Source organism: Aedes aegypti, chromosome 2 (assembly GCF_002204515.2).
Source record: "Aedes aegypti strain LVP_AGWG chromosome 2, AaegL5.0 Primary Assembly, whole genome shotgun sequence".
Classification (NCBI taxonomy): Eukaryota; Metazoa; Arthropoda; class Insecta; order Diptera; family Culicidae; genus Aedes; species Aedes aegypti.
Window position 1 is genome coordinate 15499405 of NC_035108.1, and position 26207 is coordinate 15525611.

The 26207-nt window shown below is 44.2% G+C and overlaps 1 protein-coding gene across 1 annotated transcript; it reads left to right on the top strand.

Moving 5' to 3' along the window:
- The first annotated feature begins 587 nt into the window (after positions 1-587).
- LOC5578223 (E3 ubiquitin-protein ligase ZNF598) lies at positions 588-26207 on the top strand. Its single transcript, XM_021839974.1, has 6 exons — positions 588-1398; positions 16059-16370; positions 17252-18075; positions 20976-21880; positions 25105-25302; positions 25360-26207. The coding sequence occupies exons 1-6, from the start codon at positions 899-901 to the stop codon at positions 25600-25602; spliced, it is 2982 nt and encodes a 993-aa protein (XP_021695666.1). The 5' UTR covers positions 588-898; the 3' UTR covers positions 25603-26207.

Below are 26207 nucleotides of genomic sequence, written 5' to 3' on the forward strand. Positions count from 1 at the left end.
ATACAAAAAGCGTTACAAGGGGGTGGGTGGGTGTCCAAAATGGTCAATTTCAGCGTTATGAAATAAATGAATGAGCCCCTGTGAACTTTCACACTAACTGTCATTTCAACTGGGTTGAAGCTTAGCGATGCTTCAATCCAGGTGAATTGACAAATAGGAATAAAATTCCCTGCAGAATGAAAGAGAGGCAGATAGAAAATGGTCATAAATTATTGTCGCGCGCCCACCAAATCGGAACGCGCGTGTGGGACATGCGACGTGTGACTCGTTCCCGACATATCTGTCATAATGACATGTCTGGCGCTGCATTCTTACGATGTTTACGAACACAGCGCACTATTCAAATATTAGTCGCGACGATTGGAGAATGAGAAAAAATATATAAAAAAAATATGTTTGTCCTTATTTCTGTCGGATCCATAATACTAAAATTTAGTCATTCTGTGACTACCCGTGTTTCTGAGTGAATCTGATAGATTGAACTACCTCCCTTTTAGATACTTTGGAAAACGCACTCACCTTTCGATCGCTAAACATCTTGAACTCCGACAAAAACGTCAAAAATTTCTGCCAGCAGCAGCAGTTCCCGTGTACGTCAATCTTCAACCCTCCACATTCGTCGTGGTCGTCTTGTGGTCGTCGTCGTGCTTTAAAATTTCGCTACGTTTCAGCCTGCCAAAATCCTCCGGATTAATAGTATAATTCCCAGAAAAAAACCGTGCGTTTCAACTCTCGAAGTGTAATCGTTTCGATTTCGGATAGTGCGGTACGAGTTTGAGTCGTTAAATCGGGAAAAATCAGTGGTGCGAAGTGAGGCAAAGTCTCGAACCTTTTCCGAGAAAGGGAGAAAAAACCAGGAAGAAGAAACACTCGAAGCACCGTTCTGGTATTCGGAACTATGGCCAGTTATCACCAAAGCCATCATCGCGAGAACCGTGGTGGAGGTGGAGGAAGACATCACAACAATCGCCACCGTCACCATCATCATCATCATCATCAGCAACATAATAATAGCAACAGCAGCAGCGCCGGAAGTGCCCTCAACAGTAGCACCGGAAGCAACGTCAAGCATTCTTCGCCGTCCGAATCGTCGGAACCGTGCAATGATTCCGTTTGTGTGGTCTGCTTCAAGCCGATCCAGTTCTACGCCATTGGCGAGTGTGACCATCTGTGTTGCTTCGAGTGCTCGACCCGGATTCGGGTGCTGTGCAGGCAGAATGATTGTCCGATCTGTCGACGGGATTTGGCCAAGGTCATCTTTTCCAAAACGCTCGCCCCCTACAAGGAGCTGGACGTGAAGAATCGGTCCGGGCTGTACGATAAAAAGTATCGGATCTGCTTCACGGATGGGGACGTGCAGCAGGCGTTCTTCGAGTTGCTGGACAATAAGTGTCCCAGGTGAGTCCGAAAACGAAACGCTCTGCTTTCTAATATGGTAGTAACGAAGGACAACATCGCAAAATCACATACAGGAAAGGAATTTCGTAGCATTGAGTAAAGGCAGAGCTATGGGGAGCGGAATTGTGAAACAAAATTGGAGATGTTGCGTACAGTGACTCACATCAGTTTTGGGTCGTATCAATTTATTTCTTAATTATTTTCTTTTGTTTTTAATTCAGAACTCAGGTGTGTTTGAGTTTTACGCTATTTGTTGTTAGACTTGTATTCAAATGAATTTCATATTTTTCACAAAATTGTTCCATATGAAAGGTCTTATGAATAATTTAGCTTCAGGTTTTCAGTGAGGAATTGCGAATTAATCAGGGAATTGGAGACCCTTGCAGGACTATTAATTTGTGAAAATGTGTGTATATATTTTGGTTAACCTTTATCGATCCAACATACTTTTCACATGTTGAAAAGCACACTAAAATCTGCATAACTTTTGGTTCTTGTGGATTTTGTTGAAATTTTTAGAGCTTCCCGAAAAAGCCTTCTGGTTTGTGGTCCGAGGAACATAGTCTAAGTGGTTCCGGAGCCATTCCGAATTGTCTTGGGGTATCAAAATTGGCCATACCTCGACATAAAAGCCATTAGTAACCGTGTGTGTAGCTAGTTGTTTTTAAGCAAGTTAATGAACAAGCTCTTTTTGATGTATTCGAATCCACTGAGCAGAATCTCAACAGAGAATCTAAAAAGTAGAATAAAATTAAAAGGTACTCTAATCTACTTCTAATCTATCTAATCTATCTCTAATGGATAAGGATAAAAACTATCAAAACTGGGAGATAGAGGTGGATCTTCTCTTAATTGTAGCATTGTTAAATAACGCGTAAATCCATTAAATGGATAATTTTATTAAATTTTATTTGTTCAGTAACAACAAACTACAGACTTGGTTACAAATCGCCCTAAAACGAGATCTTAAATTAAGCGAGATATCATCCATTCAACGAATATCTCAATACCCTGTAGAGTTAGAAGGTTGGTGTCTTCGACAAATAAGTGCAGATTACTAATATGTAGGTACTTGTTACTGATCCATTCAATATGAAATATGTCCACAATGTGGTGTTGGTAAAAGTTGAAAATATTTTTGCTGATCTTCTACTTGTAAGCATTAACGTCCTCACTGGAACAGAGCCTGCTTCTCAGCTTAGTGTTCTTATGAGCACTTCCACAGTTATTAACTGAGAGCTTTCTTCGCCAAAGCTTGCATTTTTGCAATCGTATATCGTGTGACAGCTACGATGATACTCTAAGTCCAAGGAAGTCAAGGAAACTCCATTACGAAAAGATCCTGGGCCGACTGGGAAACGAACCCAGACACTTTCAGCATGACTTTGCTTTGTAGCTGCGGACTCTAACCACTCGGCTAAGGAAGGCCCCTACTGCTAATCTAAGATCCTGATAAAAAATGTCGGGATTTCAAGACGAACAGAAAAGGCCTCATGCATTGGTGTTCTGTGTTAGGCAACGTTATCTTCCTACCGTTTTGATTCATATTACGGACAGCTTCTTATTCCAGACACTCTACTTTGTATGGGAAACATTTCACATGAAATGTTTCAATTTTTGCCGTTCAAAAGTTCACACTTTTGAGGTTCATTTTTATCAAAATTTCGCTATAGATATCTATGAAAATTTATAATACTCAACTGCCTTAGACGCCTCTTTAGTAATTTTGCCAATTCCAAATAATGATATGACTTGTGTTATTATGATTTTCATGAGCTGTCCGGAATTTTAATCAAAGCGTCCGGAATATGGGGCAAAAGTAAGGAAGCGTCCGGAATAAGAATCATAAAATGTCCACACATTTCCATTTATTTAAAACTATTCATGTATCAGAAATAAAATCTTCACCCACCATTCAAAAGTTAAGTGTTTTGAAGGCTCGATAGCACCGAGGAATAATACAGTTTGTTTTTTTTTATATGCTTCCTGGGGTTATACTTCATTGGGGCCTTAAGTGTCCGTAATATGAATCAAAACGGTACTTTGGCAAAGTTTAATTAAGCCTTTATTAACATTTTGTTAACAGCATATTACATTTCATGTCCTGTAGCAGCTAAGATTTTTTACAGGTGAGTTTATTTCACCTGCTTATAAGAGAAAACAAACACTTTCATTTAACTTAAGGTGAAGATGAATCAAAGCCAAACTTCAAATTTTCAAGAGCACGGATCTGGAGAAACAAACATCCGTTTAAGCTGAAAGCCTAATCGATTGGTCACTAGCTGGTGGTGATCAATCGATTAGGTTTTCAGCTCAAACGGGTGTTTGGTTCTTGTGCCGACAAGACCATTCGTTTCGACAACCTTAACAATCACAGCGCTATGTTGATCGATGACAGCGTAGATGATGAGTGATATCGGGAGAGAAATGACAGGCGATTAGTGGATAGAAGAAGAAAAAACCCTTCGTCATCTTGTGCCTGTGACTAGGAGATTATCATCCAAGTGAATTATAGTGAACTAGAATCTTTATTAATAGTAAAACACTATTTCGAGAAGCGTGAATTATATCTAATAATAGACTATAAGTAACACTATATACCTTTGCTGCAAATCGAAAAATTATGTTTAATGAACGATATGTCTAAATCAGGATTGTTCGGTTGATACTGTATCTACCACATAATTCAAACACGACCCATTCTTGAAATTGATAGCGGTAACCAAATTTGTAAGTAAATTCACCTTATTTAGAAAACCTAACATGCAGAGACCTAATAAAATGAATTCATTGTAGCTTGAAGCTAAACCCACCTAATCCTGTGTTTGCTGTCGAGAGTTGGTGCACCCTAACCCCACAAACTTCAAGAAATTTGTGGTTGCAAGAATGGAGTATCAGGATCCCCAAAACCCCGACGCCTCACGGAACTGCCAGTCATGCGACCGTCCTGATACGGCGGAGAGCGAGATGGTCCAGTGCAGTGTCTGCAGACTGTGGGAGCACTTCGGTTGTGCTGGAGTAGATGGTAGCGTTAAACATCCCGACGTCAGGTATGTTTGCAAGAAGTGCGTGGCCAGACAGGGGCCTTCTGCCGGAGGTGCGCTGCAAGTGCCCGGCGACGATAAGTATAAGAAGAAAACTTCGAAGGGAGGTTCTACGACGGCTTCGAAGAAGGGCAGAACACTTCCCGCTCCACCGAAGAGTGTGACTTCCAGTGTCCGCGCCAAGCTGTTAGAGGAAGAGTTGAAACTCGTCGCGGAAGAGCAGCGGGTACAAGAAGAAGCCCTACAGGAGCAGGAGGACATAAGATGGCGGCAGCTAGCCGAAGAGGAACGTCGGCTAGATGAAAAGCGGCGACTAGCGGAAGAGGAGAGCAAGATGCGCGAACGAAAATTACAGGAAGAGCTGGACCTGAAGCGAAAAAAGATGCAGATCAGAAAGGAGTCGCTTGAAAAACGCCAGGCCCTCATCCGGGAGGCGGCGTCGACGAGTAGCAGAAGTAGTTCAATTCAGGACTCGAACGAAAGAGTGAATAAGTGGCTGAATTTTCAGAACAATGCTGGAGGATCAAGAGGATCTCTGGGGGACGACGACAATGGAGATCAACAACTTGCCGATCACGATCCACTAGAAGATCTCGCACACCCAGCAATCGAGTACCCTGATATTAGAGCGCTTACGGTCGTGTCAGACCTTCCCCGTCCTTCGAACCATCTAAAGCAGCGAGCCAGCTAAATCATCTTTCGAATCCGGCATTGATGCAGGAACTTGTAGAGAAACTCCCTGGTTCCATGCGGATTGACTGGGCAATCTACAAAAACAAAAACCTTCCGGCGACCCTCGAAACCTTCGGGGACTTCATGGCCGGGCTGGTAACGGCCGCAAGTGAGGTGTCTTTCGAGCTTCCAGGTGAAAGGACAACAGCGAAAGACGAAAAGCAGAAATCCAGAGAAACCGGTAACATTTACGCACATTCCGGTGAGCGAATGCCTTTTTCGTCTTCCGATGGGCCAGCATCTGTTGCAAACGGTGGGCCGAATTCTTTTGCTCCCGTCAAAATGGGCAAGCCGTGTGCAGCGTGCGGTCGGAATGGACATCGAGTGGCGGATTGCCATCAGTTCAAAGGTGCGACTTTAGACGAACGCTGGAAACTGGTCCAGCTGAAGGGTTTATGCCGAACGTGCCTGAACAGTCACGGCAAATGGCCATGCCGTTCCTGGAATGGATGTGGTGTCGAAGGATGTAGACAAAAGCATAACACTCTACTACACACCTCCTCTTCCTCCCCTGAAAACGTAGGGATGTCAGCAAGTCACGTGCTATCGGAGGACCTGAAATGGCCGCTCTTTCGCATTGTCCCCGTCGTTCTCTTCAGTGGCAGTTCATCTCAACCAATATTCGCCTTCATCGATGAAGGCTCCTCTTACACTCTGTTGGAGGAATCAGTCGCTAAGCAGCTCGGAGCCAGAGGTCAGCTAGAGCCACTAACTCTCCAATGGACTGGAAATGTGAAACGGAAGGAGACGAAATCCCACCGTGTCCAAATTGAAATTGCTGGCAAGGGCAACGGCAACCGACACAGATTAGTCGATGCTCGTACCGTAAGCCGACTTGTCCTACCTTCTCAATCTCTCAAATACGGAGAACTGGCCAATCGGTTTCCTCATCTTCGTGGCCTCCCCCTGGAGGACTACGAATTAGTCTAACCTAAGTTATTGATAGGGCTGGACAATCTTAGATTGTGCGTTCCGTTAAAGCTGCGAGAAGGGGGACCGAAAGATCCAATCGGGGCGAAATGTAGACTAGGGTGGACCATCTACGGTTGCGTACCCGGCCAGTCGCCTCAAACTGCAATTGTTAGCTTTCACGTCGGAGCTGTATCGGATCCGGATCGGGAATTGAACGAGCAGCTTCGTGACTACTTTACCCTGGAGGCCGCAACCGTTTTACATCCACTTGAGGCTACAGAGTCGGAGGAAGATAAGCGTGCCAGACAGCTGCTGAGGGACACAACGCATCGTGTGCCTTCTGGAAGTGGGTACGAAACCGGGCTGCTTTAGAGAACAGACAAACCAAACTTTCCCGATAGCTACCCCATGGCTGTTCGTCGGCTGGAAGCTCTAGAACGGAAGCTGCAGAAGGATCCGGAGTTGCAGCGAAGAGTGCGAGAACAGATCGCAGAATACGAGCATAAAGGATACGCCCACAAAGCAAGCTTGGCGGAACTAACCTCAGTACCAGCTGATCAAGTGTGGTACCTCCCGCTGGGCGTTGTTACGAATCCCAGAAAACCCGGGAAGTTGCGACTAATCTGGGATGCAGCGGCCAAAGTGAACAACGTTTCTTTCAATTCCAAGATGCTCAAGGGGCCGGACTTGCTTTCCCCTCTTCCTCAAGTACTTCGTCAGTTTCGTCAGTTTCCTGTCGTGGTGTGCGGAGATATTATGGAGATGTTCCATCAGATAAAGATGCGCGCACCGGATAGCCAATCTCAACGGTTTCTGTTCCGCAACAACCCGTGCGATCCACACCGAGTGTATGTGATGGACGTCGCCACATTTGGTTCGACCTGCTCCCCAGCATCAGCGCAGTACATCAAGAACCTGAACGCGGAGGAGTTCTCCAACGAATACCCCCGAGCAGCAGCAGCTATCCAAAACAAGCACTATGTGGACGATTACCTTGACAGCTTTATGACAGTCCAGGAAGCGATCGAGGTCGTCAACGAGGTAAAGTTGGTCCACTCCAAGGCTGGATTCACACTGCGTCATTTCTTGTCTAACGAAGCACCTGTTCTTAAGGGAATCAGTGCCGCATGTGAAGTAGAACCGAAAAACCTGGACCTAGAGCGGGGGGAAAACTGGAATCACTGCTAGGCATGCAGTGGATTCCATCCGAAGACGTCTTCGTGTACACATTCGGAAAGAGAGATGATTTGCACTCGTCGAAGATCACATCCCCACTAAGCGAGAGATCGCCAGGATTGTGATGAGTTTGTTCGACCCTCTCGGGTTTATCGCTTTCTTCCTCGTACATGGAAAGATCCTGTTGCAAGACATTTGGGCTAAAGGTACGGAGTGGGATGAACAGATACCGGAGGATATCAATGAGCGGTGGCAGCAGTGGTCAAAACTTTTCAATTAGTTGAGTCAACTTCGTATTCCTCGGTGCTATTTCCGTTCACCTTTTCCCACAAGGCTGGATGGATTCAAATTTTGAATTTTATTTGTTTTAATATATTAATAAGGTCTTGTTAAAATTACATCAAAATTAATTTATAGATGGCTCAGATCTGGACCTGTAGAGTTGAACATTTTGTGTAAAACGTCGAAAGAGTTTTAAATGTATAGTCCAATGTACTACGAATGACTAATGAATATTACTGAAAAAATATAATAATTATCATAAAAACAAATTTGTTAAAAATATAAAATTATCACAACAAGCTTAAGTCTTTTTACCTCAAATTTATTGAATATGAGGACTTGAATTTTATAAAAATAAAAACAGTTTTCATACAATGAATGGCATGAATTTCAAACTTATTGTTTTACTGGCCAAATCTCATAAATAAAACAATATATTTTGCAACATTATTTTCTAAAACAATATGATGGTGTTTGCCTATCCATGTATTTCATGATAAAATACAGTATTGGCGACCTAATCTTATTAATGGCAATCTTTTCGCTCTCGACAACATCACCACTTAAAATATAGTGTGAACTTAGAAGAGAGAAAATAACTTCATTTTGCATCTCCCATTGTATGCAAAGATCATATCGAATTGTGTTAAGTATAGTTGCAAACTAGGCCTCCTCTCTGCTTGTAGACACTACCATTAATTATTTTGCACGATTTTCTACAACAAAACATATTAAAATGTTGATGACAATTAAGTTTCGAGTGATATTGATGAATACGATCAACAATATCACTCGAAATTTAATTGTCATCAACATTTTAATATATTTTGTTGTTGAAAATCGTGCAATTTGATAAATGGTAGTGTCACTACGAGCAGATAGGAGGCCTAGTTTGCAACTATATTCGATGTAAAACTCGAATTATACGATTTTTCTACAACTTGTCTTGCTCAATGGTAGATACTTTAAGATAAGGCGAAAATAATCATTTTAAGTACTAATAAAAACTAGTTTTTGATCATGCACGTTTACGCATTATTTTTTATAAAGAATAGTAAAGAAGTCAATGAAACAGGTTTTTTTTGGCGCGGATTGAGGTTTCTAGATATACGCATGCAAAAATGGTCATTGGCATAGTAAGCTCTCAGTTAATAACTGTGGAAGTGCTCATAAGAACACTAAGCTGAGAAGCAGGCTCTGTCCCAGTGGGGACGTATCGCCAGAAAGAAGAAGAAGATGATGTTTCTAGGCGCGGATCGGATTTCTGAAGTCGCGATGTTCGCGGATACGATTTCAAGATTTTTGTAACAGCCCTGTAAATAAATACCGGAGCAATTTTTCATTCGTGTTCAAGCCTCCACTCAAGCTAGTTCCATAAATTTCTTTCTGCTATTCAAACTTTGTGTTCCGATTATTTCCAACCCTCAAGACGTTATGGGTGACTCACGCAAGGATGCGGTCCACGGGATCCCGTTGTTCTTGGGTACCGGTGGAGAAATATTTGAAGTCCGTGAAGCTTTTGGATGTCATCAAGAACGATTCTCCGGCGGAAGCAGCCTGCTCATCTCATTCATCCATGCCGATCTGCTGGATCTGTTGAGGGACAAGGAAATCCAAGGAAATTTGGAAAAGCCTTGAAACTGTCTACGTTAAGAAATCCTCTCGTCGCAAACGTTCGTCAAGTGCAACTTGCGAAGCTGCGGATGGTAGAAGGATCGTCCGTTAAAGATCACATGAAAACCTTGGAAGCTTGAACAAAACGATATCGTGTCCCAGCTGTTTGCTACCCTTCCCGAGTCGTTCGATCCGTTAGTTACGGCGCTAGAGAATCTGAGTGAGGAAAATCTGAAACTTGGATGTTGTTTGAGAGCGTCTTCTTGCTGAGGAGCGGATTCCTATCCCAGGAAACATGCAGCATTCCACGGATCGGAGCAACAGGCTGGTAAGTTTACCGGAAAGAGCAACCGCTGCCAGGAGAAGGGCACAAGGCCAAGGAATGTCGTGTCAAACTGAAGAAGGATGGGCACGCTGAAGCTCACGCTGCATCTGAAGGTAAGGCGGTGGCTTTCATGATCGGAAGATGCTCCTTAACGGACGGCGTTGAAGCGACCGGAGCGCTTCCTTCGCAACTAGACCGTGGTCCAAACATCGAAATGGAAACTCCGAGGCGCAGCGAACATCAGCGCAGGCTCCCCGATAAAGTCCGAAACGTTCCTGATATAATTCCGCTCAACTAGAAGTGGGTCTTCCGAATCAAGCCGAACCAGTTACAAGGCGCGCTTGGTAGCGAAGGGGTTCCAGCAGAAGCCCGTTGTCGACTACAACGAAATATTTTCTCCCGTAGCAAAGTTGGTCACGATACGTGCCGCTCCTGCTGTAGCAACCCACCAAAGGATGCACGTTATCCAACTCTATGTGAAGACCGCATTGCTGTACGGTGAGCTTGAATGTCTACATGGCCATACCCGAAGGAGTCACTGCACCTCATGTTGAAGAGTAGGCGCTTGATGAACCAGCAAGCCATGAAATAGTTGTAATTTGACGTTAAATAAATGTATGAGTTAGATCGTTCCCAACCTTTGTACAGAACAGTTGTTCTTAATTAATAATCCGATCTACGGCATATCCCAATAGGTTATGGGCAGCCGTTTTTTCCCACTGAAGAATTGAAGCTTTTTTCAAAAGAAGAAATGGACGGAAGCATGTTTGCGGTTGAGAAGCTACGGAGCGGAGGCTACGAGAGTTGGAGATTCAAGGTCGAGATGCTGCTCATCCGGTAGAACTTTTGGAAGCATGTCACGGAGGCCGCCCCAAACCCCCTGACGGATGCCTGGAAGGACGGAGATGCAAGAGCTCGAGCCACGATTGCCCTACTTGTCGACGACAGCCAACAACCTCTCATCCGAAACTGCAAGACGGTCAGTGAAACGTGGAGCTGGAATCAAGCCTTCAAGTCGCGTTGGTGCTGAAGAGCATGCCGGAGAGTTTCGACACGCTCACGACGGCGCTGGAGAGCAGGTCCGATGAAGAACTGACGATAGAACTGGTGAAACGGAAGCTGCTCGACGAAGCTCAGAAGCGAACGGAGAAGTGATGCTGCGAGCGGTCGGGGAGAAGCGAAGCGTGATTTGCCACCGGTGCAGCAAGCCGGGCCACCTGAAGCGTGAATGTCCCCTAGCGAAGTCCGAGCGTGAAGTCAGCAATCAACCGAACGGCGGAAGAAAACCGAAGCCAGCTGCAAGAGGTAAAAGTGCGAAAATTGGCAAGCTGTCATCGTATGCGTTCATGGCAGGCTGCGATCGACGAAAACCATCCAAGGCGTGGGTAGTGGATTCGGGCGCGACATCCCACATGTGCGCAGACCGAACGTTTTTTGAAGAGATGCGGAGCTGCCCGGGGACATCCATCACCCTGGCGGACGGCAACCAGACGCACGTGAAGGGAATCGGTTCCGGAAAGCTGCTATGCTGTGACAACCAAGGCGAAGAACACGAGGTTACCCTGTCGGATGTTTACTACGTCCCCGAACTGGAGTCCAACTTGATTTCGGTGAGCAGATTACTGGCGAAGGGTGCAGACGTGCATTTTTCGCGGGCCCAAGGATGCGTCATCAAGTGCAGAGGAGTGGTAGCCGCTGTAGCGCGCAAGGTCGGCGGTTTGTTCTACCTGAAGGTCGTCAAGGAGCAAGGTATGCAAGTGGCAGCTGCGAACCATCCGAAGGATTGTGTCCACGTGTGGCACCGAAGGCTTGGCCATCGAGATCCTGAAGCGATCCAGCGAGTGGTGCGAGAGGATTTGGCTACAGGAGTGGCCATGCGCAAGTGCAACATCCAGCGTCCGTGCGAATGCTGTGCGGAGGGGAAGTTACCAAGGCAACCATTTCCCAAGAAGGCCGCACGACAATCATCAAAGGTTCTGGACATCGTTCACACGGACATCTGCGGTCCAATGAACACGACGTCGTCAGGTGGATCAAGATACTTCCTCACGATGATCGACGACTACAGTCGGTACACCATGGTATATTTTCTAAAGCGCAAGTCAGAGGCCGTGGAGAAAATTGAGGAGTATGTCAACATGGTCAGGAATCGTTTCGGAAGGAATCCCGTGAATATTCGCTCCGATCAGGGAGGCGAGTATAAGGCGAAGCGGCTGGGCAAGTTCTACAGGGCGAACGGAATCGTCCCGCAATACACGACAAGCTACACACTGCAGCAGAATGGAGTAGCGGAGTGCAAGAACCGGACGATCGTGGAGATGGCGCGCTGCATGCTGCTCGATGCGAAGATGGGCTACCGTTTCTGGGCAGAAGCGGTCAACACAGCGGTGCATTTGCAGAACATGCTGCCTTTTCGGTCGGTAGAGAAGACTCCACACGAACTTTGGTTCGGCAAGAAACCAGACTACGGAAATCTCAAGAGGTTCGGATGTGCAGCGTCCGTCAACCCCAAAGTCAAGCAGACGAAGCTGGAACCGAAAGCAATCAAGCTAACGTTTGTCGGTTACTCGGATCACCACAAAGTCTTCCGGTTCATCGATCAAGCTACGAACGAAGTCGTGATCAGCCGTGATGCAAGATTCGTCGAAGAAGAAGAAGCAGTCAGCCAGCGAAGTCAACCATCTCCGACAACCGTGGGGTACGAGTCGGTAATACCGCAAGACACACTCGATGCAAATGAAGAAGTTGAAGATGACAACGATGACGAAGGTACTTTTGAGGAGGAGGCTACGCCGGCGGATTCCGATTCCAGCCTGTATGATTCGACCTGTGAAGTAGAAGAAGATGAAGTTGTAATACCTCGGAGGTCAAGCCGCAGCACGAAGGGGATGGCGCCCCTGCGGTACCGGGAAACGACTGGTATGGTGCGAAAAGCGATCCCGGAGCCGAGGACCTACAAGGAAGCAATCGAGGGTCCTGAAGCGGAACAGTGGATTGCAGCAATGGACGACGAGATCAAGTCACACGCCGAGAACCGCACCTGGACGCTGACCACTTTGCCCGCCAACTGCAAAGTCGTCGGGTCGTAATGGATTTTCAAGCGAAAACTGGACGAGGACGGAAACATCGTGCGCTACAAAGCCCGATTAGTAGCCCAAGGATTTTCTCAGAAGTACGGGACGGACTTCGATGAAGTATTCGCGCCCGTAGTCCGCCAAGTCACCTTCAGGACGTTGCTGACAGTTGCCGGCCAACGGGGCATGCTGAAACACGCCGACGCCAAAACTGCTTATCTTCATGGAGAACTAGAGGAGGCAGTTTACATGAAGCAACCGACCGGATATGAAGCGCAAGACAGGGATGCAGTTTGCAGAAAGGCCTGTACGGACTCAGGCAAGCCGGATGCATCTATAACAAGAAGATCGACGGTTGGGCTTGATGCGGGACCTGAACAAGCACTTCACCGTTTCTTCGTTGGGCAACATCCGGCATTTTCTCGGAATCCAAGTGCAACGTGATGGTAAGGCTTTCACACTCAACCAGAAGGCTTACATACAAAAGGTGCTGCAGAGGTTCGGAATGGATGAAGCGAAGCCATCGAAGTATCCCCTGGATCCTGGCCATTTAAAACAGAAGGAGGAGAAGAAAATGTTACCGAACAACGACCAATACGCAAGTTTGGTAGGAAATCTGTTGTACGTGGCGGTAAACACTCGACCGGACATCGCTGCACCCGTAGCCATTCTGGGACGTTCAGTAAGTGCACCATCTCAAGCCGATTGGACGGAGGCCAAGCGTGTCCTACGCTATCTGAAGTCGACGATGGACCACAAGCTCACGCTGAAGGCCGAGGATTCCGGTTTGGAGGTATATGTGGACGCAGACTGGGCAAGCGATGCAGCCAGTCGCAAATCAAACTCCGGATACGTGTTCCTGTTCGGCGGCGGATCAATATACTGGGGTTCGCGCAAGCAGACGTGCGTGGCACTCAGCAGTACCGAAGCCGAATTCGTGGCGCTCGCCGAGTGCTGTCAGGAGCTTACGTGGATCGTCCGGATGCTCCAAGATTTCTCCGTTGATGTCCCAACCCCGGTGCTGGTACACGAAGATAACCAGTCCTGTATCAAACAGTTGGAGTCAACGAAGATCAACAACCGTTCGAAGCATGTGGACACAAAATACCACTCTGTCCGCAAGCTGCACGAAGACAATCTCATCGACGTCCGCTACTGCCCCACCGATCAGATGGTAGCGGATATGCTGACCAAGCCGCTGGCACCACAGAAGCTGGCAAGATTCCGTGACGCAGTAGGAGTTCAACAATCGAGGAGGAGTGTTGAAGAGTAGGCGCTTAATGAACCAGCAAGCCATAAAATAGTTGTAATTTGACGTTAAATAAATGTATGAGTTAGATCGTTCCCAACCTTTGAACAGAACAGTTGTTCTTAATTAATAATCCGATCTACGGCATATCCCAATACCTCATACCATCGTTGGCAAGCTGAAGCGATCGCTGTATGGACTCGAGCAAAGCCCTCGCTGTTGGAACAACAAGCTGAACGACCTTCTTCTGAATTTCGGCTTTACCCGTTCCCTGCATGACTACTGTCTGTATACTACGATCGACGATCGAGGAGATGGGGGTGGGGTGTTTATACATCATCATCTACGTAGACGATTTGTCCATCGCTGGCGATCGGCTAGACCTTATAAAGGAGATAAAGCGTGCTCTTTCCAAGAAGAAGATGACGGATTGCGGCGTTGTTAATCATTTTCTCGGAATCAAGATCCGATACGATCACGCTACCGGATATATGTGCCTGACGCAAGATGCTGCTGTGTGCCGACGAAGTTTGGGATGCAAGGCAGCAATCTCGTCAAGATTCCGATAGAGAAAGGCTGTTTTCTGCTCGCACGAGCTTCAAATCCTGTGTCGCATCCGTACCGTCAATTGCTTGGCAGTGCACGATGCTGTGTGTACGACCCGACATATTTTATGCGGTTGGATACCTGGGGCGTTTCCAAGTTCAACCTGATGGCAAGTGTTGAAGCGAGTGGTCCTTTATGTGAAGGGTACGAAGAAGCTACATCTCCAGTACAAGACGAACGACGACGCTGAGGCACTGGTCGGGTATGTGGACGCCGACTGGGCATTAGATGCTAGGTACAGGAATTCCGTGAGCGGTTATGTCTTTAAGGTGTTTGGGAACAGCGTATCCTGGGCCAGCCGCAAGAAACAAACCGTTGCAGTGTCGTCGTGTGAAGCTGAGTATGCAGCTTTAAGCGCCGCGGCCTCCGAAGGGCTATGGCTGCATGGAATCCTCGAAGACCTGAAGCAAGTCCGACCTTGGGCGCATTGCGATGGCAACAAAAATACTGCAGGCAAGCGTGTGAAGCACATTGATGTGAAACACCATTTTCTACGCGATCATGTGGCTCAAAGACAATTTCAAATTGAAGCAATTGGTACCGCAAACCAGATAGCGGACACGTTCACCAAGCCCTGGAACCTAGATGTTTCTGCGAACTGAGGACCCTCCTAGGACTTACCGATTCAGGGGGGTGTTGGAGTAAATCGGTAACGCAGTGATGACCTCCTTGGAGACTGATGGTCTCCCTAGCAACCGAAGTTTTCCTAAAGTTCATTCCTGTTCAAGTCTCCACACAAGCTAGTTCAATAAATTTCTTTCTGCCGTTCAAACTTTATATTCCGGTTATTTCCAACAATCAAGATTTAGGTAGTGCAATGCCCACGGGACTTTGTTAAAGTCTCAAGAGCATTGTCAATATCAAGTTTTATTTGCAAAGAAACATTAGCATCAAGATTACTATCGATATGTTTCATATGTATTTCAGTCGGCTCGAAAATAATTGAATGTGGAGCTGATAGGAATGAGAATCGCTTCATGGGATATTTGAAATGTAACAGGGACATGATCAGAATCAAAATCAGCGTGAGTAACCAGTTGACTACAAAGGTGACTAGAGTCGGTTAAGACCAAACCCATTGCAGAAGGGTTTCTAGATGAGGAAAAACAAGTAGAGCTATCAGGGTACTGAATTGAGAAATATCCTGGAGAGCACTCATTAAATACAATTCGGCCGTTGCACTTGCTTTGCGAATCAATGAGCGAGTCTTATTGTGAGTCAATTTCCGCAAGTTAGTATGAAGCAAATTAACTTGCTGCCCTGAGCATTGAAAAGGCAGATAAGCAGCTATGAAGGTATATTTACCAAGCTGTGTTTCAACAGAAATCATTTCAACGAGTGTATTTAAAATTATGCGCGCCACTGTACTTTCTCACCTATTTTTCGCTTCTACAAAAAACTTTGTAAAAAAATCCCCAAACCAGCACGCCACAAAGTGCATCAAAATGCATCAACTCGTTTGCCAGTATTTCCCATCTTTCGCTCGAGAAAAGTGGATCGTGTCGCGTGAAATTTCTTCTTCTTTAGTGCGCAAAACCAATGCAGTCCGACGACAACGTCCATCACCGTCCCCAATCATATCCGCCCAACCGCCACCATCTAACGGTTTCGCTTGATTTTGCCGTGGCCGCGGTGTTTCTTTCCAGGTGCGACGAGAAGAACTTCTCCAAGTTCGACATCCTGCGGGAACACGTCCGTAAACGGCACGAACTGTTCTACTGCGACATCTGTACCGAGCACCTGAAGATCTTCTCATCGGAGCGCCGGTGTTACAGTCGGCAGGACCTGGCCATCCATCGGCGGGTTGGCGATCCGGACAACGTCGGCCATCGGGGTCATCCCCTGTGCGAGTACTGCGACAAACGGTTCCTGGACAAGGACGAACTGTTTCGACATCTGCGGAAGGAGCACTTCTTTTGCCACTTTTGTGATGCGGACGGGGCCAACTACTTCTACGGGTAAGTGGGGAACGGGAATGGAGGGGGTTTATCAAATCGTGCGACCAACAAAACACGATGCAATTTTGTTGGCAGCGTTTTCACGTTTACACGAAAAAAAAACGCTGTCGGCGAGTGCACACGACACACCCTCGCTCTGCGCCCAACGTGGTGTCCATTTAAATCAGTGGTGCTCAACCTGAAGTATACTGCGGGCCATATCGCGATCTTCATAGCTGCCGGCCGCAGTAGCCTATTCCGTTTTCCTAAAAATGTACATATGCATATGCATTTGAACTCGATGAACCAAAGTCACTGCATTAATGTTGTAATGTTGTGTAGTTATCATAAAAAAAAAACAAATAGTAAGGTTTTTCATTCCTGCGAATACTAGTCTTTATATTCTAGTGTAACAATAAGAGAAAATATCTTTTTGTTCCCCTTATGGCCATAATTGAGACTATTGCTATAATTTAAACTTCTACGCTAGTGATCGTAGATTAGATTTCAAAAAATGCTAAAAACTCATCAATTTTTGAACATAAAGCCTTAAGTGCTCTCGACTCCAAAGCTTTGTCATGAAGTGTCTTTACTTTTTTATTTGATTTGCTGAAATGATTTACAGGAATCATGTTATACAGTTTGCTATAAAAGATACCCTGTTTTACGGTATTAAATAAAATGATGGAATATTATTTGAAACTTTCTCTTTCCAAAAGCGCTCCGCGGGCGGCATTTCTAGCCTTCCAGGACCGCAGGTTGAGCACCACTGATTGAATTTAACGATCTCGAAGCAAGGCGTGAGCTCAGCACGTCGTTGTCGAAATGGGGGAGATGATTTATTACGATTTAAGTAAGTGGATTAACGTGCTTCTCAAATCTTCTTTCGAATTCCTTCACAGTGACTATGACTCGTTGCGGGATCACTTCCGACAGGAGCACTACCTGTGCGAGGAAGGCGACTGTGAACAGGAACAGTTTACGGCGGTGTTCCGATCGGAGATTGATTTGCGTGCGCATCGGGCTTCGGCCCACGGGAAGAGCATGAACAAGTTGGCCAACAAACAAACGAGGACTTTAGAGTTGGAATTCAGTTATGCGCCACGGGGGCATCGGGAGGGTGGTGGAGGGCATCCCGGTTCGGGACCCTCAGGAAGTGGTCCAGGTGGTGGTAGAAACCGTGGTGGGGGAAATAGTGATCGTGGAGGTGGTGGCGGCGGAAATCGCGGAGGCTACGATACTCAGAGAGATTTCGATACGTTGATTAACGATTCGATGGTGACGCAGCATCCGCCCAAAAAGATAGACGCTAATAGTGAGCAGGACTTTCCGTCTTTAGGCGGCACAGGCGGAAATCCCGTATTCCGACCAAACAACGTTTCGATACGACAGCGAGTGTTCGGTGCCGCTGGTTTGGCCAGGACGAAAGAAAACTTCCCCGCCCTCGGATCAGAGGGCGGGGATGGACCAGGATCGGCCAGCATCAATGAAGGCTTTAGTAGTAAGATTACCGCTAGTTCCCTGTTGAAACCTAGTCAACCGATGACGAGCAGCAGCAGCAGCAGCAGTGGAGGTGTTTCCGGGTCAGGAAGGGGCCAGGGAGGTCAAGGATCGTCCAAACCGAGTACCAGTATGATGATTCACGTGTCAAATCGACCACCGAGTGGGTCCACCGGTGGTGGTGCGAAGAAGGCGAACAACGTCGCAGATTTCCCGGCTTTGCCAGGTAGGTTATATTTGACGTAACTATAGTATACTTGTTTGAGTTGCTCTCCAGAAACCATTTAGAAATATTTTTATCGAAAACCCACAAAAGCCCTGGCTAAATATCATAATGGATCTGTTCAGGCTTGTGTCAACAAAACTGTTAACTACCATAACAAATCCATTCAGGAATTTCTAAAAAAGTTCTTCCAGAAATCTTCCCAAGAAAAACTCTGGAAAGTTGTTCTACAAGCATTCCTCCTAAAATTTCCTAGAAAATCTCTTGTGAAACCTCTTAAGATTTCTTCTGAAATTGTTTAAGGAAGTTATCCCGGTGATTCCTTTTTTTAAATGAAATTCAAAAAGATTCCTGAAAGAATTTATGAAGTTTTTACTGCAGAATAGTAGAACACGTATTTACGGACGATTTTATCACTTCGTGGTGGGGAGTTTTTGTCGAATACCTACACGTAGGTTTTCTACTAAACAGCTCTAAGATTTATTATCATCATGAAATTTTGTTTCTAGTATGGATCCATGAGTCGATATCGAGTCATAGAGGTTTCACAGTAATACATTTTATCTGGGATTTTGCTAGGATTACGCATAAATTCATCCTATTGAGTTCTGCTTGAATTCCTAAAATTGACCCTAAAATTACTTCAAGAGTCTCTTCAAAAAGTTTTCAGATATTCTGTCAAGAATTTTTCTTTATCGTTTTTTGGAAGAATCTGTTGGAAAAATCCTAAAGGAAACATTGAAAAAAGGAAGAGGAAATTCAAAAAAATGCCAAAGGATTCTCTGAAAAATTATATGCTAGAATCGCTGGATGAGTTCCCAAAAGATGACTTCTTTGAGAGATGAATCTTTGAAGAAATTCCTGGAATAATTTCTGACGGTATCTTTGAAAAAAAAACAAGTCTGGATAAATTCTTCAAGGTATCCTGAAATAAAATCTGGGAGGGATTCATGTGAAATTTGTGGAGATATCACTCAATGAAGAAATCTTCAAATTATTAACTGAAGGAAACTTAGAGCGAACACCTAAATTTCGTTCTCAGGAAATCGTTGAATAGGGGAATGTGGGGCAAGATGAGCACCCGGGGAAAGATGGGCACCCCTAGTTTGTGTCGTTTCTACCGATTTTTTTCAATAAATTATTTGGGGTTCTGATGAATATCATGAAATTGATATGATGGCCATAAATTTCAGCTAAAAAATCAGCAGCACAACGTAAATATTGTCAAAAATACATAGAAGCCCAAAAATTTACCTTTTCATATAAGATTTGTTCATTTAAAAGTGATATTTTTGTTGCGTAAACAAATTAATTCATACGTTTTTGGCCGTATAGTTATAGAATAATCTTCTGTAGATAATCAGGAGCAAAACTTTTATCAAATTTTAAAAATATTTCAATTGTTTTGATTATTATAATAAATTTACACTCTTGGGGCAAGATGAGCACCATGTTCAAAATTAAGTAAAAGTGTGAAATATTAGAACCACATTTAGCTGTAGGCTTGACTTACGGTACTTTCTTTGCACACAACAATTTTTCTAAAAAATTTATAAACAAACAACAAATTTAATCGTTTTTTAAGTAAAATCTTAGCAATTTTTGAGAAGGTATTTATTTTTTTGATAAAAGTTTTAAAAACTAAGCTAGTCTATATAAATAAAAATGGAGTGGTGTTTGTATGTCACGAAATGGCTTCCGAACGGGTCAATCGATTTAAATGATTATTTTTCCGTTTTGTTCGTCAAGTGTTCCGACGTGTTTGTGTGTATAAAAATCCCAGGATATTCACCGGGAAAGTTGGAAAAACGAGCGTGAACGGATCTGTCATTTTGTATGGGACGATCCATAGCGTTTTTCAACAGCCTACTTGATGGCAAGACGAAGTTTGCCGGGCCCACTAGTTGAAGATAAATATTATCAGATATTAAAGATAATATCTTGGGATATTGCAAGCATTGAAAAATAATAGTTTTCTTTAGTAAATTGCATCTTTTTATGGGGGTGCCCATCTTACCCCGCAGTTTTTTTGACCGATGATAAAAAAGCTATTTTTTAACGTGTTATTTGAAAAACTATTTATCACTTTTTAAGACTTTTAATGGTTGGAGGTCAAAGTAATAATGTAAAAGAAAAGGATGGTTACCAATTTTACCAAAATAAGAACGTTTAAGTAGGCTTAAATCGCGCTTATCCTTAGGGTGCTCATCTTGCCCCGCCTGACCCTACACATAGTAATATTTGGCGTAACGTCACGAAAAATCCCACAAAGATTTTTAGAAAGACCCTAGTATACACCCCTATTTAGAAAGGCCTCCGAATTTGACTCCGCACCGAGGATACCATGAGCGTTAAAAAGTCAAGGATTTCTTTTGGAATTACCCCATGGATTCATCTAGTCTATCAGGGCTTCTTCTGGCAATTCTATCAAATTCTCAATTCTCCAAAGCATTCATCCATGAATTTTTCTATTGACATCTTGAGGAACGACTCAAAGAATTTTCCTTAAAAAAATCAACTTATTATAAGGATTCCTGAAAAAAATATTTCTTGTGTTGTTCAATCTGACATTCCACGCTTAAATTGCAAGAATTTGAACAGAATCTCACAGTCTTCCCTGGAATTATTCTTCCAACTTTTACAGGATTTTTCGTCAATGAAAATTTTAGATCATTTGTTTCCTAACTTCATTGCTTAATCCTTATTGCATAATGTTTAAGATCAACGTTTTCTTCTATTTCTCTGGCGTTACCTCCCCACTGAGATAGAGCCTGCTTCTCAGCTTAGTATTCTTACGAGTTGTTCTACAAATATTAACTTAGAGTTTTCTTTGTCAATAATCTACCGTAATTAGTCGTAGGTATTAGAAAAAAAACACTTAATATGTTCTCCCTTTTCATCAGGAACCAGCAAATCAAGCAACAAGAAGGTGGATCTCTACTCCGACATGGAGGACACCGACACCACGAGCAACGGGATGGTCAACCTGAATGCCATCTCGGCCAAGCATCGGTCCCTGGTGGACGGTTACGTATCGATGTCCAGCGCGGTGTCCAAGGTGGCTACCGTAGCGCCCCCTAAGGAGACGAAAAAAGCCACTCAGAACGTGGTGCCCAGTGTGAACTCGACCAAGGCGTTCCCCACATTAGGCGATGGTAAAGCGCCAAAATCGGCCCAGTGGATAGTGGCCAACAAGGTGAACTCGTCGTCCTTTTCCGGCAGTGGCGGTGGAAATGGCAGCTCCGCAAACGTGTCTTCCAAGAAGAAACCAGTTCCGGCGCCGAACCTGAAGGACGAGAGCAACTTTGTGAACTTGAATGCGTTGACCGGGAAGAAATCTGGCGGAGGCGGGGATACTTCCGGAGCCACCACCGGAAAGACCACTGACAAGAAGAACAATAACGACCAAGGTCAAACGAAGCAAAGCAAGGGAAAGGACAAGAACAAACCCAATAAGGAGAATGAGTCTGCTTCATTGTCGGACAATTTCCCGGTGCTTGGCGGTCAGCAAATTACGGACTTTGCTTTAGCAAATCTCGGCGGAGGTGGCAGCGCACCGAAACGTGGTCCCCCGGGGTTCGAGAATGTCAGTGTAAATAATAGCAGTAGTGGTAATAACAACAACAATAACAACAACGGTATCAGAAAAGTTCCTGCCCCTCCGCCCGGTTTCAGCAACGTGACCTTGAACTCAGTGGCCAGGAACATCAACAACTTGACCTTCACCAGCTCGAGCGGCGAGAGCTACAACATTCTGCCGGGAGCGTACAGCTACGTGGCCCCGTCCAACGCCAGCAAAAGGAATCAGGTAATTGGTTTGGAATTTCTCCGTTATTTCTTAAAAAGCGTGGATGAATTTATTGCATTCTTTCAACTTTTGACTCCCTAGAAACATCCTGAAAATTTCAACGGTTTTGTGCAGGGGATTAGTTGCACCTTAAAAAATTGAATAACTCTCGCGTAACAATTCTAAAGGGCCAATGATCAAATTATTAACAAATCGGGGTTTGATACCATTCGATAGCATCTCCCAACACCCACAACCTTTGCAAACATTGTCAACATAATCATAAAACTTACCATTATAAACTCGAATTTCAAAACGACCAATAATCGCTTGTTTTCCTAATCATTCATTGCTTCCCTGCTCGAAACGGCCAATGATCGGTTCTCGCTCCATCAAGAGGGCCTACAATTGGAAAATTTCACAAACTGTCATTGGCCTTAGCGCAGATAGCATGGTGAGAGGCCAATGACTCTATCTTGCTCATTCATTGAAAACCGAAAAGGCCTAGCCTTGGGCCAAGCACGCTAATAAAATTCATCATTTTTTCCACATTTTTGTCAGTTTTGAGAATTAAATCGATTATTAGCGTGTAGTAATAGTAAATCTGTGGTAAAAATAACTATTTTAGCTGACTACGCCCATTCTTAAAATTACCATGGAATTTCAGCCCATTTTACCATGTTACGGTACATCCCACCACATTACTGGTTCATTCGACAGAAATCATTTCCACCAATCTGATTTTGACTACAGACATGGTAAAATCAAGCGCATTTCTGATCTGCTGAAAATTGCCGGCTCAAGCGCTTAAGTTAACCCCCTAAAATGGTAATTTTGACCGCACAATTTTTTTGCGTGTGGTGAATAATATTCAAATCGAATTTTCTCAGAGTCCACGATCTGAGGATTGGCCATTTTGAGTTGTTACGCGGAAACTGAGCCATATTGAACTTTTCTGTTGCGTTTATTTTTGTGTGTGAAACGATAGGACATTATATTTTTAACTTTAGCGAAAAACTTTCCAAAAGCTTTAGTATTGCACTGGTATAATCGAAAAAGAGCGAAAAGGAGAGAATCTCTCATTGTTACATAGGTCCTTTTGAAAAGAGAAATCCTTATATTATTCCCAGAAAGATTCTCTCAAAATACTCATCAGAATCCTCATCAAAATTCTCTTATGATTCTCATGAGAATCCTCTTAGAAATTTCATCCGATTCCGCTAAGGATTTTCATCATCCTCTCAGGATTGTCATCAAAATTCTCAGGATTCTCTTCAGAATCCTCTCAGGATTCTCTTCAGAATCCTCTCAGGATTCTCTTCAGAATCCTCTCAGGATTCTCATCAGAATCCTCTTCAGAATCATCAGAATCTCCTCAGGATTCTCATTAAAATCTTCTCAGGATTCTCATCAGATTCCTTTCAGGATTCTCATCAGAATCCTCTCAGGATTCTCATCAGATCCCTTTCAGGATTCTCATTAGGATCCCCACAGGGTTCTCATCAGAGTTCTCTCGAGATTCTCATCAGAATCCACTTGGGATTCTCATCAGAATCCTCTCAGGATTCTCTTTAGATGAATCTCAGAATTCTCTTCAGAGTCCTCTCGGGATTCTCTTCAGAATCCTCTCATGATTCCCATCAAAATCCTCTCAGAATTATCATCAGAATTATCTCAGGATTCTTATCAAAATCCTCTCAGGATTCTCATCAGAATCCTCTTAGGATTCTCTTTAGATTCCTCTCAGAATTCTCATCAGAATCCTCTCGGGATTCTCTTCAGAATCCTCTCAGGATTCTCATCGAAATCCTCTCAGGATCCTCTTATTAAATTCCTCTCGGGATTCTCTTCAGATTCATCTTAGGATTCTCTTTAGATTAATTTCAGAATTAAATCCTCTCAGGATTCTCATTAAATTCCTTTCGGGATTCTCATCAGACTCCTCTCAGAATTCTCATCAGAATCCTCTCAGGATTCTCATCAAAATCCTCTCAGGATTCTCATTAAATTCCTCTCGGGATTCTCATCAGATTCCTTACAGAATTCTCATCAGAATCCTCTCAGGATTCTCATCAGATCCCTTTCAGGATTCTCATCAGGATCCCCACAGGGTTCTCATCAGATTTCTCTCGAGATTCTCATCAGAATCCACTTGGGATTCTCATCAGAATCCTCTTAGGATTCTCATCAGATTCCTCTCAGGATTCTCTTTAGATGAATCTCAGAATTCTCTTCAGAGTCCTCTCGGGATTCTCTTCAGAATCCTTTCATGATTCTCATCAAATCATCATCTCAGGATTCTTATCAAAATCCTCTCAGGATTCTCATCGGAATCCTCTTAGGATTCCCTTTAAATTCCTCTCAGCATTCTCATCAGAATCCTCTGGGGATTCTCATCAGAATCCTCTCAGGATTCTCAACAGATTCCTCTCGGGATTCTCTTTGGATGAATCTCAGAATTCTCTTCAGATTCATCTTAGGATTCTCTTTAGATGAATCTCAGAATTCTCTTTAGAATCCTCTCGGTATTCTCATCAAAATCCTCTCAGGATTCTCATTAAATTCCTCTCGGGATTCTCATCAGATTCCTCTCAGGATTCTCTTTAGATGAATCTCAGAATTTTCTTCAGAGTCCTCTCGGGATTCTCTTCAGAATCCTCTCATGATTCTCATCAAAATCCTCTCAGGATTATCATCAGAATCGTCTCAGGATTCTTATCAAAATCCTCTCAGGATTCTCATCGGAATCCTCTTAGGATTCTCATTAGATTCCTCTCAGAATTCTCAACGGAATCCTCTCGGGATTCTCTTCAGAATCCTCTCAGGATCTCACCAGATTCCTCTCAGGATTCTCTTTAGATTGATCTCAGAATTCTCTTCAGGATTCTTACTTAAAATGTGATTATTGTAATTCAAAAATGTTTCACATGAGATCCAAGACTTAATATATGCTTATTCGTATATTTTTACACCAATACATTCGAGTTATATTGGAATTTTAGCAGGCATCACTGATAATGTACATGTACATGATACATCCATGTATACGAGTTGGTCACCGGTATCCATTTTTTTGTACCTAAATGAATTTGAAGGTGCAACTAATCCACGTTGAATGTTTAGGAAATAGCCTAGTGAGTCAAAATTTTGAGCAAACGAGTGAAACAAAGTCGTCAAAGCCTTATATTGAGTTATTGGCGCTAGTGAGGCTAAACAATTCCCTGTCTGTCTTTCCCCCATTGCAGAACCTAGTGACCCACTTCCAGCGGGCGCTGAAGAAGCCGGAAGCGCTGACCGAGTTCCGCACCATTTCGCAGATGTTCCGCGACGGCATGTACAATCCGGCCCCGTACTACGAACACTGCAAGGTTGCCTTAGGAGACAGGTTCGCCGAAATCTTCCCCGAACTGGTGGCCCTGTTGCCCAACATTACCAAACAGCAGGTAGGGTAACTCAATTCTCATTTGAACGTTCACGAAATAAAACTCCCTCTCTGTTAGGAACTGTACCTAGTTTACTGTCAGGATGCCAAGAACCGGCCGAAGAGTGGCGGCGGTCCGAAAGGTGGCAAATCCTCCGTGCCGCAGCTGGAGGTTTGCCAGGTGTGCAAGCAGGTTCTGGTGCGGGACGATCTGACCGAGCACTTCCAGTCGCACTACATGGAGAACAACTTCCCCAAGTTGGGCGCCAACGGCAATCCGCTGGACGACGGCAAGGTGGCCTCGGCCGCGTGGCGGAAATAGCGGTAAATATGAATTCTATTTGGTGAGAACATTTCTTTTTGTTCCGGGGGGAAAAGATACGAGTCCAACGCCGAAAAAACGGGGAAACCATGTTTGATGTGCTTCTTTTTTCGCGCAGAGTGAAATGATAAAGCAACATAGTGTTTTTTTTAATTATCAAGCAAAATCTATATACTAGTAGAACAGAAGATGAGTATTTTTGGTTTAACAAAAAGGTTCCATTTGGTTTAGTGTAAAGGGAGAACAACAATTTATTTGGCGTAAAATTAAATCGGAAAAGAAATTCTGCACCGTGCTTGTTATCCATTGATGTTGATTTTTAAAGTTCGACTTTGCAAAAATGATGCGTCTATCGCCGAAAAACGCTTTTAATCACTGTACAAACGTAGGAAGAAACGCAAAACTGGTAAAGACTTGTAAAGAGTAGAATGCTGAATCTTACTACCTACCCTCATATCTACCCTACAAACTCTATAAATGCAATGTAAATATAGAAATTCAGTTCTACAGTTTGATCACCGGAAAAGTATATAGACGAGACACGATGCCACCATTTAGAGGGTAATACACAGAAAAGTGGTTGAAAATGCTTTTCAAAATGGAGA